Source organism: Portunus trituberculatus, chromosome 24, assembly GCF_017591435.1.
Source record: "Portunus trituberculatus isolate SZX2019 chromosome 24, ASM1759143v1, whole genome shotgun sequence".
Lineage (NCBI taxonomy): Eukaryota > Metazoa > Arthropoda > Malacostraca > Decapoda > Portunidae > Portunus > Portunus trituberculatus.
In genome coordinates, this window is record NC_059278.1 from 13,830,907 (window position 1) to 13,848,683 (window position 17,777).

Sequence of the window (17,777 nt, forward strand, 5' to 3'; positions counted from 1 at the left end):
AGATGGTGGCAGTGGACTAGGAAAAATTAGGGCAGCTAATTTTCCTACCTACTACAGCCACACACACTTTGGAAATCACTGTTATAGATCCTTTGGTTGCGTTTACATCAAGCGAATCGAATCGATTCAATTCATGGAGAATCATTTGACTCGATTCGTTTTGAGTCAGCATAGTTCCAACCGACTGAATCGTTCAGTACCAAGGCAACTTTCAAGAAAAATGGACGCACTGGCTGTTGCAGAAGTATCGGTGTTGCTGTTGCAGAGTCAGCGTTGGCGTAATAGGGCTGGGCAGGATTCTATAAAACGGGTAATCGCAAATCCGAATACTTGCCCAGTTGGGTTCGTGGGATTCGAATCATCCACAAATCCTATGTACTCGTACTCTTAACACCCCAGGACACCCGAGATTCTTCCTCAGCCAGTGATATTGTCTGCCAGGCGCGAGATTCGTTGGTATCTGCAAGGGAATCCAAGCAGGGAGAGAATCCAGGATTCCCCTCCACCTGTCACAAACATCACGACTCTCGCCCTTTGGTTAGAATTTGCCGAGATGCAGACCGTGTCTCCCATGATGCTTACCAAGGATATATATATATATATATATATATATATATATATATATATATATATATATATATATATATATATATATATATATATATATATATATATATATGTGTGTGTGTGTGTGTGTGTGTGTGTGTGTGTGTGTGTGTGTGTGTGTGTGTGTGTTTTATTTATTAAACGAAGATTTCCATACTATAAATATGCAGTCATGTAAATACATGTGCAGTTATAGTCGAGTGAGACACACTGCAGCTCCATATAATCCAAAATGGGCGCATTTCTGCCACGCTTAGCTGCCATTATGCAGAACCACTGTTTTTATTAAATTTAAGGTAACCTATTTAACAGAAAGTCCCTTAAAACAAAGTAGAGTAGCCTACTCAACTGATAATGCACGGCTTTGGGGAGACTTACGTAAAAGCTGGATAGTCACAGAAATAAATTTTGGCTATTACTAGGCAGGTAAAAGGTTGCTGTAAAACGGTGTTATTAGTAACTGTACATAATAATATTAGGATGCATATACTCATGGAAGCGCCTATCACGGGTTCCCCTCATCAGTCCTCAGCCTCGACTTAGAGCTCCGCCCACGTCATGTCCTATAAGCCATCGTATGACATCACATGAAATTGGCGAATCAGATCCAACAAAAGTGATGGTGACTTTAGCAACACTATAACCTTCCACATGTCGCTAGCATACACAATAGCTAGCCCCACAGACCTCATTGTTTATATACTCCAAAAGCATGATTAATAACATCATACAGACTATATTGTACAAATTAGTTTGCTTTTACGTTGTTCTCCATAACTATTTTTACTCAGGAATAAGAGACCTCGTCCGAGGACTGGATTCCATAGCGGATTCAAGAATCCTGACGCAGTAATCGGATTCGTATCGCCTCTCAGGATTCTAGATTCGAATCCAGTAATCGTCTCCCGCCCAGCCCTATGGCGTAGGCGTAAGCGTCGGCAGCGGAAATGGGTGCATGCAGTTAATTCTAGAAGACTTGAGTTTGGGAGCTTTGCACATTTGTCCCCAGATTTTATCAATAATCCGGAGAAGTTTTATGAATTCTTTAGGATAATCACAGAACAATTTATGATGGTGGAGTTGACTGGGTCCTCCATCAGGAAGCAGAATACCAATTACCGGCATGTTGTTGGACCAGAAGGCAGCCTAGTTATTTTCCTAAGGTAAGTTTATTAATTGAAAAGAAATCTACTAGTAAATTAGTGTTTCAGGCATCTGTAAATGAAAAAAAAAAAAGACTGTAGACATGCTTTATTTCTGGTCATGAATACAGTAACTGTTAGGTCCTCCTACTTTCAGGATAAGGGCTCCTGGTCAGAATTACTATCACTAGCATACGGTGACGGTGCATAAGATGATTGTTGGCGTTGGTCAGGCCAGTAACCATAGCTGAAGTCTTGGTCCTTAACGAGTTTCTTGCGAAAGGCCTGATGTATTTCTATCTTAACGCCAATACTGTCGACAGGTGACAGTTGTTTCATAAGAGGTAGAAGACTTAGCAAGTACTGGCGATCTGGGTCAAGTTCATTTTCATTTTTACAAACTACTTGTTCTCGCAACTTCTGCAACTCCCTCACGATTTGCACATCTACTTCATTTGCAAGCTCGTAGCGACGTCTTTTGTTAGCGTTAGGCTCCTTTGCTGTAGATGAAAGCTGGTTGGTAGCAGGTGTGGACCTACTTCCCCCTTCACAGAGGTTTGCATTGTTTGCTGTTTGTTGAGAATGCACATCTTCAGGTGCAGCATCATCTACATCATAACTGTTGTCATCAGGCGGTGATGGTACATTAGATGATGATGTTCGTGGTGTCACATGGGGTATGAGGAATTCCATAGCATCGTAGAATACCCATCTCTTTGTTTTGATGTTAGGTGATTCAGATGCTAGAGTAGCAATCCTTCTCTTTTCCCTCATAAAGTTGCTCCTTAAATGATGCCACTTGTACTTGCAATCAGATTCTGTGAAGAAATAAAAATAATGGTGATCATAATTATAATAAATAGTATTAGTAATTATTACTTTACTGACAACAGCAATGACGATAGAAAATAATATTGAAATAGAAAGCCCATTCATGGAGGGTCTCTCTCTCTCTCTCTCTCTCTCTCTCTCTCTCTCTCTCTCTCTCAGACATGTTGCTACCGGAGTGTCCTTTGTTTCCCTTGGGTTCCAGTTTAGCAATGGGAAGACTACGGTGCATAGGATTGTCAAGGAAACAAATAATGTTGTATGGGAAGCATTACAGCCAAAGCACATGCCAGTACCTGATCATCTACAATGGAAAAAAATAGCAAGAGCATTTTTCGATAAATGCAATGTTTCAAACTGTATCGGAAGTGTCGACGGCAAGCACTGTCGGCTGAAATGCCCACCTACTGCAGGCTCACTTTTCCATAATCACAAAGGGTATCACTCTTTTGTATTAATGGCTATTGCTGGTGCCAGGAGTTGTTTCATTCTGACTGATGTTGGGGCATATGGATGAAACAGTGACAGTTCACTTTTCAGTTACTCTAATATGGGTAGGTCACTTTTCTCTGATCATTTAGATGTCCCACAGCCTAGTGAAATACTTCATATTGATACCCAAGTACCATTCTATCTCAAAGCAGATGAAGCTTTCACTTTAAAGCCCAATAAAATGAGGCCTTACCCTCGAAAGGACCTACTAATAGATTACTCTAGAAAGATATTTAACTATAGGATGGGCAGAGTTAGAACAGTAGAATGTGTTTTTGGAATGCTAACTCAGAAGTTTGCTGTACTGAAAACAGTAATGGAGACAAGCACTGAGGTATCTGAAGCAATAGTTAAGTGTCTATGTGCTTCATAATTGATTCATCATGAAGACAATATGAACATTGCTGGTGATAATGATGGTGCAATTGATGATTATCTGCTACTTCTTTAAAACAGTATTTATATGACGCGGCATGCCGTGGTATTCCGTGAACAAAATCAGAAACACAGCCTAGCCTAGCTGACTGGCAGTTACGCTTTTAGATGTCACAAATTTCCTAAGTAGATACATCCTTCAATTACCAAATGAATATATGGAACTATATCCGTAACGTTTTCAGTTTTATTTTCATTATTTATTTTTGATATGCTGAATGATATTGTCTAGTAAACAGCAATCCCTTCATAGTTCAGTACAATACATGTAACTTCTACTGTAGTAATAAGTAAAGAAAATTTTTTAACTTACCTTGGCATTTCATTTCAGTAGCAATCTCCTTCCATAATGCAGCAATGGCACCTCGGTCTCGGTGCATGGGATCACTTGGGTCATATATAGCACTCCGTTCCCGTACTAGATTGATGAGGACGTTGGCTAACATGAGTGCTTCCTTCAGGGCTCTCGCTTTGACTGATGAAGAATGGGTCCAACCAAACCAATCATTGACTCTGAGTCAATCGGGATGATTTGAATTGGTTCCAATCGCCTGGTGCAAGCAATTACATTGAAACTAGAGTGGCGAATCAACACGATTCATGAAGCACGTTGATTTTTCCATGCATGAACTGAATGGATTCGACTCGCTTAGTGTAAACGCACCCTTATTCATTGCTTAAATTCACTGAGCAGTAATATATCATGGAAATTTGAACTATCATTTATGTTTCTGTTCGTTACGTCTCGAGCAAGTGAAATAATGAGTATGCAATTATGTATTTGGATATTTTCGTTTTTAATGTATGGGCGCATGTGTGTATGTATGCAAGTCTGTGTATACATTGAATGTGTATGTTTTTTTGTATATTGCTACACACTTGTATATGTGATTGTGTTTCTGTACGTATGCATGAGTGTGTTTGTTTATATGTATATATGTTTATGTATGCATGTATGGGCTTGGATGTGGGTATGTTGTGATTAATGTTCAGTTACTCATGTAATAATAATAATAATAATAATAATAATAATAATAATAATAATAATAATAATAATAATATACGGTTTATTAGTTTGGCAGTGCAACAAAAATTTACACTGAAAATATACAGGGGGAATTAAAACAATGTATGTATATGTATGGTGGTATGTGTGTAAGTGTGTGAGTATATGCATTTGGATGTGGCATGTCAAGTTTAAGCTTGTATATTATGTTTATATATCAATGATTCCAAGGTATTCTTTATTACGTTTTGTATTTGTGAGCTCTGCAGTCGGTGAAACATTTGCGTTTGTTTCTGTTCTCAATGCAACTGTTCAGGTCTGTATAAAAGCTGGCCTTATCACTATCAATATTCATTGTACAAATTATATATCTTGTCAATCAAGAGGCAAATAAAGATATCAATATCAATATCAATGAGTGCCTGACTGGAAGAGTGAGAGACGGTCTAGCCAAACAGTAACTCAACTTGGAGCAAAATATTACTATACATTGCCTTCTCACACATCTCATGCACACTGATGCACCATGACGGCATAACAAATCTACTAGTCTACTCACCAAACACAGAAGTGTGCGAAGTCTCGAGGTATGGCGAAAAAATTAACCTGAGCAGACCGAGCGAAAATGATCAAGGAACCGCTCACGCCAGTCATGCGAGGATCTAACACACTCTTATAGGCATTCTGATTACATAAAATCAAACAAACCTTGTAATGAAGCAAAAATCATCCTAACTTATTAATCTCAAATAATCAACGTCGTTATAAACACAACTCTGATATTTAATTCAGCAGCTTAGTCAAAGGAGTATCCCATGTAAACAATAATAATGGAGATAAAATGGCCTCCCGAAGACTAGTGTTGTTTTGTGTGTGCGTGTTATGGTGCGCCTCAGGTAGGACACAGCTTCCCCGGCCTTGTGTTAGACTACTGGTGGTGTCTTTGGTCTCCCTGGCGCCTGGCAGGTCAAAATAAGGGTCGTTTGTGTCCAGGTGGCAGGGTAAGGGGAGTGACATGACCTAGCGGCTTGGTCACAGCTCAGGTGGTAGGGCAATGCACTCGCTGCTCAGGCCGCAGGGTACAGTGGGTGTAGATTAAGGTAGTTAGGTTAATGAACAGAATGCACATTCTGTTCATTAAGTTAACTCCTCATTCATTCTGTTCATTAACTCGTTCATTGATTGTTCATTAACTCATTCATTCATTATGTTCACTAATTCATTCATTCATGCTGTTCATTAGATTGACTCTTCAATCATTCTGTTCATTAACTCATTCATTCATTCTGTTCTTTAAGTTAACTCCTCATTCATGATGTTCATTAAGTGAAGGGGACTGTCCTGTGGCCATGGTACCGAAAAATCTGAAAAATATAAAAAATCCCCAAAACACCACCAGAACATCCCCGAACGTATGGCAACATAGTGATGGAGTATTTTGGGGAAATACGCTAAATTACGTGGGGTATTTAAACTAAAGGCCCCTGCCATGCCCACCGCTGCCCGGGGCTTGATCCCCCTTCCACTCATTGTAGGGGGCGGGGCTAGATGCCATATGAGTTACATAATATTCTAAACATGCCTGAAAAACATATATAATGCACATGGTGGTGTATGAACACGAAATATCCAACCCAAGGTGGCAGTGGCATAGTGGATAAGGTGGTGAGCGTGGGATCGGGCAGACGTCCACGCGTAGGTTCGAATCCCACCACGTACAGCCTTAAAACACTATGCCATTTGTCAAGTGGTTTAAAGTTACCTACATTTCACCATGATACCCAGGTTCTAGGTGGTTACACTCAAGATGAGCTTGGGTGGTGATATGGGCCCTAATATGGGTACCACTATAAATAAAATTGTCTGCTCCACTAATGGGCGGAAGCTGAACAGCGTTTCCCATACACTCTTCAAGTGTGCCTACAGGCGCTATAGGCCTTACCGTAAAAAAATAAATAAATAAATGTACAGGGTCATAGAGGACGAAAATGACATCTCTGGAGTTTTTTGCCTTTTTCTCAGTTTTCACTTTTTTATCATTCAAATTGTATCTTTTCTCTCATTTCTCAATGGATTTTCAATTTTGAGGTATTATTTTGAAGCTCAATGAAGCTGCTACATTTCTATCTCAGAATTTTGAAAAATTTATTTTCTTTGCCGTAATGTAATTTCATAAAAAAAACAAAAAAAAAATCATAATGGCCATCAAAATAAAAAAATTCAAAATTCTATGAGATGGAAAGTTTTGTTATACCACATACTTCATATATGTACTGGCAAAATTGAAATCTGTCCTCCAGTGACAAAGTTTATGGGAAAAATGTTCTTTTAAAAAAACTGAGTGTTTATTTTTCATGCAGTTATTTATGGTTCAATTCGCTTGTAACTACTAAACTAACATCGTGTAATAGTCATCTATCAGTGAAAAAAAAGTTACTTGCGTACCTCTATTTTCAAATTTTTTTTTTGCCCAACCGGACGGTTCCCTTAACTCATTCATGCTGTTCATTATTTATCCCCTCATTCATTCTGTTCATTTGTTCACTGCTTATTCATTCTGTTCATTAAGTTAACTCCTCATTCCTTCATCATGTAAGTCACAATTTGGAAAAAAATTGAAAATCTTATATTTGCCCATAACAAAATACAGTGTCAGGTTAAACATCATATTTAGAAACGCTTCCCTCTCTCACCATGATAATTTTCAAAGACCACAGAGACGATTAGCCAAGTTCTAAAGAGTATTTTTCCTGTTGATAATGCAGAAAACTTGTCACCATGTTAGTAGAATTACAGAACATTCTAAAAAGCCTGTGCCACTTCAACCAGTCCTTTGAAAATAGTGAAGGTGCGGCACAGAAGTTTTTCCAAATAGGGACCTAAGTTAGAATAGACTTTACTTAGACTCTTTTTTTTTCCTCAATTCCATTGCTGATTCTTTCATTGTGTAGATCTAGAAAAAACATCATGTGATTGCCCATAAATAAAGTCACTGTCTAGAAATGTGTAGGCTAAGCTTGATTTGAATGCCGGCTGATTCGGACCGTGGCTGATTCAGATCAGATTCGGGCCTTAGTCTTGGCTGATTCGGATAATTAGCAAGACTCATTCGGACCATTTGCTAGGCTGTTTTGAATGATTTGAACACAAACACAAAGTTACCTTTGACATAAAGAGGCCCATAACCTGTTAGTTCCTTACCTCACACCACACAAGGATGACTGACAGGGTGAAGTGTTTGGCTTGTGACCAAGTAGTGGCTGACCACCACCAGGCCATAGATTGCGATTCTTGCGGTGGCTGGCAACATCAAGGATGTGGAGACACTGGTAATTATACTACAATACTATAAAATTGTAAAAAAGTCCTTGCTTTGCCATTTCTACCCCACGACGATATTGAGGAAGCTTTTAGTGAACTTTCAGGAAAGGTAGGTGTAACTGGACCAGTAAGAGAATTTATGGATTACGTAAGGGAAACATGGTTGCATCACAGGATATGGAAAGTGGAGAACTGGTCAGTATTTGGGCGCAGTATAAGAACAAATAATGATGTTGAAGGATGGCATCATAAACTAAACAAAAGCGCCAAAAAAGGTAACCTCCCATTTTACTTGTTGATAAATCTGCTTTATTTAGAGGCTAAGGAAATACCTAATCAGGTTAAACTTGTCAAAGAGGGCAAACTAAAGAGGCGTCAAAGAAAACAGGTTAAGGAAATTCAAGGGCGTATTATGGGAGTGTGGAAGGACTACAATGATAGGAAGATTACAACTGGCCAGCATCTAAAGAAGTGTGCCTATATATATGTGTAAATGAAGGATTTGGAGTTACTTTGGGTTACAATGGGTTTATTTAGGTGATTTCAATAAACGCATTGTATGTTTATTTTTACATAATTTTTTATATTCTATGCAATTTTACTTTTGGATGTATTTTTCTTCATCCACAGTGGCCAAAGTTGCTTAACACTGGTAACTTTTGCTTTAATTTTACATTAAATGTACGCTCAGTAACAGGTGTTTATATAAGGTCCGAATTAATGGTCCGAATCAACCAACTATGAAGGGCTGAATCAGCCTTAATACATGTCCAAGAGAGCCAGAAAAAGGTCTGAATCAGCCACTGTCCGAATAAGGCGTACCTCCTTGATTTTATGTAAATTAAAGCAAGGAAGTGAAGGGGCAGGATTGAGGCCAGGATTAGGAAGGTAGTAAGTGAAAAGGGCAGGATTAGGGATGTAGTAAGTGAAAGGGGCAGGATTAGGGAGATAATAAATGAAAGAGATAGGATTAGGGAGGTAAATAGTGAAAGGGGCAGGATTGAGGTTAGGATTAAGGAGGTAGTAAGTGAAAGGGGCAGAATTGATGCTAGGATTAGGGAGGAAATGATAGGTTTCTGTGCTTAAAAACATCCTGAGTGTGTTGTGGTTCCCATCACACATTACAACTGCCTGCACCTTCCAGAGTTGTCCTGTGGCATCAAGCTGAGGGTGGAGCCAAATGAATTTCCACTGCGCAAGTATGTAGGAGAAAGCTTGAACCTTACCTGCTCTGTGGACTATGAGCAAGATGAGGAGTCCAAGCCTGAAATAGCCTGGGTCATCCCTACCAACAAGTAAATACTGCATACTCCCTGTCTGCTTCTGTATATCCATCTACTTATGACCTGAACTCATAAGAGGAAGGTTTTAAGACATTTATCCCATTCTCTTGGCTAACTCTCTTAACCCAGTTTGGGGAGTGGCATCTCAGTGGGCCTTTTTCTTTAATAATTTTTTGTTGGCATTGACCTTTCCCTTCTTACACAAAAAATTAAATGAAATACTGATGACTGATAGAGCAGAATTTGTAGTTATAGGTGGCAGTTTAGCATTCCTTTGTGCTGTGCTTTATCTCAGGAGTTGTCTTGTGGAATATGTAGTTATGAATCCCGTACAGCATTGTGCAGTTAAACAAGCAAGTGAAACACTCATCATACAGCACCAAATGATGACACTATGTTTGTTGCCTTACATATCCAGAGTAATGATAAATATTTTTGTTTTTTCATTTTGGTTCTTAGGGGACTGGCACTTCACTAGACTTTTTAGATGTATTATTTTTATGCTTTTGGCCAGTGCCTCTCTTGCACACACAAATAGAAAAAAGAATTAATGAATAGATAGATTAATAAAAGAAAGATAATAAGCAAGGTAATGTTCCTGCAACAGTGAGGGTCGGGTGCACCAAATGGAGGCCACACACATGCTGAGGGTGACCATCACAGACCTGAAGGAGACAGATGGCGGCAATTACACTTGCAGCCTCAAGCCGGATCTCATGAAGGCCAGCGTCACTGTGGTCATCCTGCCCCGTGAGTGCTTCCGACGACTGTTGTCTTCCCCTTTGTCAGTTCTTGGATGTTGTCCTTTCCTATATATCAAACTATTTAGTGTACACTGTTGTTTGTATTTCCATGCTTTGTTTTATACTGTGTGGCAGATGTTTGTAAGTTTATTTAGTTTCAATTTATGGGTGATGAAATGCATATGAATATCAGAGTGCTCTTCAATACTTACAGGTGGTCAGATTTCCCATTGCTCATCGAATAAATTCAGCTGTGGGACCGGAGCATGTATTGCCATGCGCTACAAGTGTGACGGTCGACCTGACTGTCAGAATGGCAGGGACGAGCTCCCTTCACTTTGTGGTGAGTAGCATTTGGTGCACTGATTATTGTACACCTTTTCATTTTACATGGGTAATTGTTTATTCCCTCCATTACTTCATGCCTTGATGTACTATTAAAATGTCCCAGTTTATTTTCCATTAATAATTCCTTCCTTTCATAAGTTTAAGCATGATAAGAACTTTCATGAATTTAATCTGTTGTATCTTACATTGTTTTGATCTGCAGTGTTCACTGATAGTTTTTTTCCTGGATTTGAAATTTTCATGTGAAATATTTTGTATGTAATTTCTTTTTTATTTAGTGAATTGTTTTGACAGGGCCAGACCCATGTGCCTCAAAGCTCGCTTGTAACTTCAGCCGCTGCCTGGCCCATGACATGTGTTGCAAGGAAAGAGACAAGCACTATCCTGACTGTACCATAAGCCCTTCAATTGTATGTTGCCGGCAGCTGGTGAATCCTTGTAAGTGTTACATACATAACAGTACATGTATACGAACATATATCTGACATTTGATTTTGTTCTTATACACACCATGCCTCTCATTCTCTTGAAGCTCCAGTTACTCATGTATTCCAGCATCAAATATTCATATCATTTTCAGATATCCTGGACCCAGATCTGCATTACAAGGACTACAAGCAGAGTCTCCAGCAACAAAGAAATCAACAACCTGACTCAACATTGGTTATGGGTAAGAAGGCTGTTATTTTGAGGAGACAATATTAATTTCTGAACAGTAGACTTGAATAGAAAAATATTGAGCTGCAATGGGAAATATCATGAATTGTTAACATTTCTGTATTTGATTCAGAAGGTGGTTAGCATTGTCTCGTGGTTCAGAGTAGTCATCTCAAAATGCTGATGTATATACCTGTTGATTTCACATTTCTTTGTTCCTCCAGTATTTTTATGTTGTTATTTTACATTGGGTTTATATGACTAACATCATTTTATTGAGTAGCATATAGTCACCTAGTGTATTGAGCTCTATTTTTTTAGAGACTTTGATGTATCACGAAACCTCAACACATTTTTCCTCACCCCTGCAGAAGTTTGCTGCACAATGAAAATGTTGAGCAATTTTTTTTCAGCTTTCTTAGTTAGGAAAAAAGAAAATTTGCCAACGAAACCAAAATATCGCAAGAATGTTGCAGTGGTTTTATCATAATGTCCCTAAGCTGTCTCTTGCCAAAGCCTGAACATGGTTTGCCCTTATACTTAGAAAAATAAAAGAAAAACTCAAGATGGTCACTGGCCATTTGGTAACACGGTTAAGTCTCCATGCACTGAAAACATCTACGCTAGTCACAGCCGAGGATCAGTTATTGTTTTAGCGGCAAGAGACAATCTCATTATCAGACTTTTATTTCTACTACTTAGAAGAAAAATAATCATACTGACTTTGGGTTTCAACAATTGAGGAACAAAATAATTTTTGTCCCTGGAATACAGATGATACTAAAGACACTTTGCACATATATAAGCTTAATTCTACCGTTAAAGCATTTATGCTGTAGACGAGGGGTTGAGTAACTTTTTCCTACAAAAGAATTTGTAGGAAAATTAATTTACCCCTGACTTTGAAGTATGCCAGCATCTGATTTACTCATAAAATTCATGGATAATAAACACACAAAAATAAAAAGTAGGGATAATGTTTATTTAAAATCAATCATTAGGAAGTAAAAGTCTGTGTTTTGGCACAGAAATTTCACTCTTGGAAAAATCATAAGAAATTATGTATTTATATATGGAAATAAAGCAGTCACTCCTTTTGGCATAAAAATGGCACACTAGCACAATTATTGACTATTATGCTTTTCATATTCATACCAAAACAAAATAAGAAAATGTTTATTGAATCCACTGTTATGGGGAAATAAATCCATTAGCCCCCAAATTTTTTAATGTACTTCATTTGGGATAATTTATCCCTGTTCCCCAACCCTGTTGTAGATACATGTTTGAAAATACTCAAGTTATTTTACTATCTTGGTAGATGATAATATGATATGCAAAAAATATATAGCATGCAGTAGACCAGTTTTTCTGTGAAGTATTATGACATGGCAACTTCAACTAAAGTCAGTGATATATCTCATGTGCAGGGGAAGTATTTTGGCTAATGTTTTGTGTGTTTATGTAGTAATTAACATCAGTGTTTAAGGTAATAATGTGAGCTATAGAAGGTTCAGATGTTATGAAAAGGAATGTAATAAAACTTCTGAGGAATTGTAAAATAAGAACAAAGGGAAGAGATGAAACATTACATGAAAAGCAGTGTTATTATATCATTAGTTTTTAAACAATATCAGGATACATTGTATTAATTTTCTAGTACTTCAGAAAATTTAAAGCACAGGTCTTCTTTATGTGACAGTGAAAAATCATATTTCTCCATAACAGGTTGTATAGTGGCAGTGGCAAACCTGGTAACAGTGGCCATCATTGTTGGGGTGCGATATCACCTGTGGCGATCAAATGGCATTTCATCGCGGCCACATTACCGACTCAGTCGACTGCGATCAGCAACGCTCCGTCCATTTGGCTGGGGCTCCTCCCTCTCACCTCCATCAACCACAGACCAGTATCAGTTAAGGGCAGCTGACACACTCTACTCAAGGAGGATTCCTAGTCTTCGCTCAGACTTGCTGGCTCCTGAGATTGTCCAGGAGCAGCGGCAACAGTGCTCACGCCAGCAGCGGCAGTTCAGTGGTGGTGTGGTGCTATGTCCTCCCTCACATTCCCAGCCCCCTCAATACTCCCAGTTGCCAACTAACCCCCAGGGACCACCTCCTTCCTACCACCAAGTAAGCAATACTATTGGGTAACTTTATTGTGAAAAATGTTTGCTCTTTATGCTCTGCAAAGTCCTTGATACTAAAGCTTTACTGGAACCTTCTGTCAGTTAGAGATTTACAATAGAAATCCATCTGCCATATGATTTTCAGCTTATTCGTTTTCTTAATAATTTCTAAGTTATGTTATACTTTTACACAGTATATTTTCATATGTGCTTATCTTTTCATGTTCATGTTAATCTTCATGAATTTCTTCTGTTTTTAGACACATCCAAGTCCAGGACGCATATTTGTATTTTATTTTCCATTTACGTGTCCTCTCCACTTCCATTACTTGTCTTGCAGAAAAGTAATGATCTGCAATCTTCTTGCAGGTTGTGGGAGCACCTCCTCCTCCCTACTGCTCCCGAGATGATCTCACCCCAGGGGGCTTGGGTGACAACTCTCCCCTGGCCATCCTGACACCCCTCCTCCCCTCAAACTTCCAAAACAATAACAATGGAGACATCAATGGTAATAACACCACACATCTCACAGTGGTACACAATCACAACTCTGACAGTGCAGCAGCTGCCTCCACCTCCCACCAAGCACCACCTCAAGCAAGGAACAAGTAAGACATCTCTTACTGGTGGTCATTACTCTTCTGTGATTGTGGAGTAATCTTATTGTTAATGTTAGTTGGACCTATGTTGTGACTCAGTGGAACCTGTACGTACAAGTACTATGCAGCTAACAAATTACATATAGGTGTTTGATATGGTTTATGGATAGCTAATTAGGCACACATTTTATTGGATTGCTTCATTATAATGCAGTCTAACATACTGCATGTATCATACTGTAGTGAATACATGGAGTTGTATCTCCACATTCTTTTCTAACGAATGCTGGCTAATCCAAGGCAGGTTTTGGAAATAACTGTCCTTCAGAGAGACTGCTTTACATGCTGTGAGGTTATAGGGAGCTTTAGGTTTAAGGGTAATAATGGAGAAGTGTTATCATGATCATGTTATCTGTAATTGACATGGCGAGTGCAGGAACTGTGGAATATAAAGGTTAAGAAGAGAATTTGTGGACAGACTCTGATGTGGCATATTGCTGTCATGACAAACTTGATTGTCTAACATTTTTCACCATTACTTAAGAAATGTCTTTGGTGTTCATTGAGGAAAACAATAAAAAATATTATATTGGATTCAGAGTGCAAATGTGCATAATTCATCAAATTGTCCTTATCTTTTTGACAGTGAGGGCTTCCTAATGGTAAGATAACACACTTTGTCAAATTCACCTTTATGCTATATTTTCTTTAGATAAATAACTGCATTCCAATTTTTAGCTTACTGTAGACAAGTTGTGAGAATCATAAAAAAACTATCTCTTTTATTCTGTTTAAGCAAACTGTTTCAGTTTACAGATGAAACACAAATGTATGTTACACTTTGCCCCCACATTTAGAGTGTGTCACAAGCTGCCAGTGTTCAAGGCAGCTTTGTGATATTTAAAGATACAACAGTGGTTCACTTTTTATATGTTATGAATAACATGTTTGTGCAGATGTATCATCAGTATTATTACTAGATAACAAAACTGAAGCTTTCTTAGGAAAGAAGTGAGGCAGTTAATAGAATAAAATATTCTAATTATATTTTTATGAGTCACATTGGCAGCTTGAGCTATGAGGACCAGGATCTGGTTGTGCCAAACCCCTGAAGTGCTGCTGTTGTTTTTTATAGATAGTACAGTAATCTCTCCAGTATCCATCTCAGATTGTCTCTGGTAGGTCTGGAAGTCTGGAAGACAGAAGAGCACCTTCGATGCAACTCAAAGTGTGACAGGTCCAGAGAAGAAGGAAGCTGGTGTGGAAGTATGACAACATCTGAATATTGATGAGTCTGATTATTGATATTGATCAGCCAGATATTAGAGGGATTACTGTACATATTTTACATATATATCAAGTAGCTCATATTATATTCATGTACACATTTGCCCCAAGTATTTTAATCTCATCACTTTGTATTGGGGTGAATATGTAGTCTAATGCTGTGTAGATCTTGTTGACCTTGAAAGGATGAACATATGTAGAATGAATCACGATATTATTGAGGTTTTGTTTCACTATGCACAGGAAGCTGCAGGGAAAGCTGGATGCACATGTGATTGCTAGAGTCATTTGGCTTATGTTTTGTTATTTACCTACTCAAAATCAATAAGAATACAACATGATTTGTTTTTCTGAGGAACTAGCTTAACAGGAGGATATTTTATGTTGTGCTGCATTGTCCTGTATCAAAAGCTTCTGATGTATTTGTGGTCCAGACAGATAATTAGGCTTCATCAAGATACAGTTAGCCAAACTCCAGAACATTTCTCTGTTGTTTAAGTTGGATTTGTTATGTGTGTTTATGTATCTGATTCTCTGCAGCGGACAGTGCATTTATCTTTTAGAATGTATAGCTTATTTTATTTCTCATGCACTTTGTCATATACTCAATATTGGTGACAATTTTCATCTGGAGAAACCATTGCTTATGTACGTACAAAAAGTATGTGTATATATGTTCAGAACCTGCAATAATCATCACAGCTGTAGTATAGTGTGTCAGATTACACAGACTAACTAATTGTAACTTTTGTTGTTATCGTTGGTGAGGCAGCTGAGGAACATCTTAGGTGTGTGTTTGTGCTTCTACATGTGAACGGGTACAGACAGCTGTTGTGTTCCAGATTTGATACAACTGCATGACAGTTCACAATGAGCCATCAGACACTCTTGGACTTATATAGCTGAGATACAAAGTGCACAACAATACTTCTTGCACTAGAACAACCTCAAACACAGTTATTATAATAGAAGAATTAGCAAAAATGTCATTTGTGAAGTAGCCGAGTGAAAGCATATCATAAGATGATTTGGATAGGCTTTATAGAGTCATGTAAATGATGGTAACTTTCATAACGTGTAAGGGAAGATAAAAAGAAAATGGGAGATCAAAGGAAGAAATGAGACTGCACAAAAAAACTTTGCAGCTAGTTCATAAGGCTGTTGGTATTTTGTGGTCCTCTCTTGAAGGAATTGTCTTTAGGAAGTGTAAGTGAAAGGCACTTGACCCTCAATCTTATACTAGGCAAGTTAAAGAATCAGACACTAGCACATGACTGCATCTCTTAAGTGTATAGTGACAGACAAAAAATTAAGCCTCAAATTAGAAACTATTGTGATTAGTAAGCATAAAAGTAGCTGGCAGTCTGACTTTAGGGTTGTGTACTGAGCAGATTAGGGAATCTGGCTCAGATTTAACTTTAGCCCAGGACTGTGCATCTTTCTCTCGTAGTGACTGTGTGCAGTGTGATTTGACTCAGTGTCCTGCATCCCACTCCTCAGCCAGCCCTTACTCATACAAAGCTCAAATGCAGTTGTTGACTTGCTTCAGTGTTCATGAGTGTGTTAAGACTTAAATTGCGCACCTCGTACTTTGCTTTGCGCCTTTCCATGCGAGCATAATTCATCCCTGTGTTGTGTGTGTTGGAGTAATGAGTGGGTTCTTAGGTATTAAATGTTCTCATAGCTTAGGTGTTTAGGAGGATGGAATGGGGAATTGTAATGCATGTTTATTCTTGTCATTTTATACCCTCGTTCAGAGTATCCCTTCACAGGTGATCCAAGACTTGGACTGTATGTAGTGGTAAAGGCTGGTCCAGTGTCACTGAAATTCATTGTCGTCAAACCTGTGCAATTCTGTGCCAAATACGTGATAATTTTCAACATTTTTTGTAATGTTGCATGAATTAATAGTGCCAAGTGTGAGGCATTTTGTTGTCAAATATTTTTGTTTTATATATTGTTAAATACATAAAATTGACAAAACATTTTATTTTTCACCCAATTTTTTCTTGGAAAGTTGACAAATGCCAGATTCCTTTTTGTATGTTTTAATTGGATTTTCTGAGGCAATCTTGGCACCATTTTTAATGCAGTTTTTTTTTTTTTTTTTTTTTTTTTCCGTAGCACTAGTAGTAGTAGTAGTATGACTACACCAAATTTTTCCCTCCCCCAGAGACTGGAGGAAAAATTGTTACAGATATATTTTCTTACTTCAGGTTTAGCATGTAAGTAACATCACTGGATATGGATTTCTGCTGTGTCCACATAGCCTATATATATTGTAAATAAGAAAGGATTTAGTGAAGAAAATTTCTTCTATATTTCATGATACTCTTTTTACAAAACTCTTGTCTTGTCTCTGAAAGAGATAAACAGGAGAACACGTCACCACACTTCGCAGTGCTGCTGACGCTAACACTTGCTGTAGTACTCCTGTTGTGGCGCCAATACAGATCACATGCAGTGGTTTTACAAAGCTTCTATATTTCTGCATTCCCTTAACCTTTCTTCAAACTGGGCAGTATCAAAAGTGTGAAGGTTGTGCAGGGGAAGGAGAAAAGTGCAATGGGCATCTTGAGAGAAGACATTTTGAGGAATTATTAGCTTGCGACAATATTCTGTAATGATATTTCTTCCCATAATAAACTACTTTATGTTTAGTCTACATCACCTCCCATTTTTAGCTTCAAAATAATGTTCTAGTAACTATCAAGTAATGAAATGTGCAACTTGTTACTAGTTGCTAGCATTTTGATGGTTAGCATAAACAAAGCAATTTGATTTTATTCTTAATCTTATAATTCATGGAGGGGAGTCAAAGATTTTCCTTGATTCACCTTTTGTTTCAGCAGCATCAACCTGAGGAGAAAGGTTTGGTTAGCACTTGTCTGTATGTAATGGG

At 38.1% G+C, this 17,777-nt stretch overlaps 2 protein-coding genes across 3 annotated transcripts; one reads left to right on the top strand and one right to left on the bottom strand.

Annotated features, from left to right (window-relative positions):
• Nucleotides 1–1,840: 1,840 nt before the first annotated feature.
• Nucleotides 1,841–3,995, bottom strand: LOC123507997. Its single transcript, XM_045261343.1, has 2 exons — nt 3,817–3,995; nt 1,841–2,566 (listed from the first exon to the last, which is right to left on the bottom strand). The coding sequence occupies exons 1-2, from the start codon at nt 3,947–3,949 to the stop codon at nt 1,902–1,904; spliced, it is 798 nt and encodes a 265-aa protein (XP_045117278.1). The 5' UTR covers nt 3,950–3,995; the 3' UTR covers nt 1,841–1,901.
• Nucleotides 3,996–5,275: 1,280 nt separating this feature from the next.
• Nucleotides 5,276–16,858, top strand: LOC123507999. Of its 2 annotated transcripts, XM_045261345.1 has the most exons (9): nt 5,339–5,405; nt 7,726–7,838; nt 8,975–9,125; nt 9,721–9,863; nt 10,071–10,199; nt 10,499–10,642; nt 10,785–10,874; nt 12,590–12,993; nt 13,359–16,858. In XM_045261345.1, exons 1-9 carry the CDS (start codon nt 5,392–5,394, stop codon nt 13,599–13,601), a joined length of 1,431 nt encoding a protein of 476 aa, XP_045117280.1. In that variant the 5' UTR covers nt 5,339–5,391; the 3' UTR covers nt 13,602–16,858. The 2 variants fall into 2 exon arrangements, with proteins under 2 accessions (XP_045117281.1, XP_045117280.1); XM_045261346.1 differs by lacking the exon at nt 7,726–7,838 and having other exon boundaries at nt 5,276–5,405.
• Nucleotides 16,859–17,777: the final 919 nt, after the last annotated feature.

Bases quoted from the DNA above. Each gene is read 5' to 3' on its own strand.
- LOC123507997 (XM_045261343.1), bottom strand. From the start codon at position 3,949: ATGTTAGCCAACGTCCTCATCAATCTAGTACGGGAACGGAGTGCTATA. The intron at 2,567-3,816 runs GTAAGTTAAAAA...ATTTCTTCACAG, and splicing joins TACTGAAATGAAATGCCAAG to AATCTGATTGCAAGTACAAG.
- LOC123507999 (XM_045261345.1), top strand. The intron at 10,200-10,498 runs GTGAGTAGCATT...TTGTTTTGACAG, and splicing joins CGAGCTCCCTTCACTTTGTG to GGCCAGACCCATGTGCCTCA. The intron at 10,643-10,784 runs GTAAGTGTTACA...TATCATTTTCAG, and splicing joins CCGGCAGCTGGTGAATCCTT to ATATCCTGGACCCAGATCTG.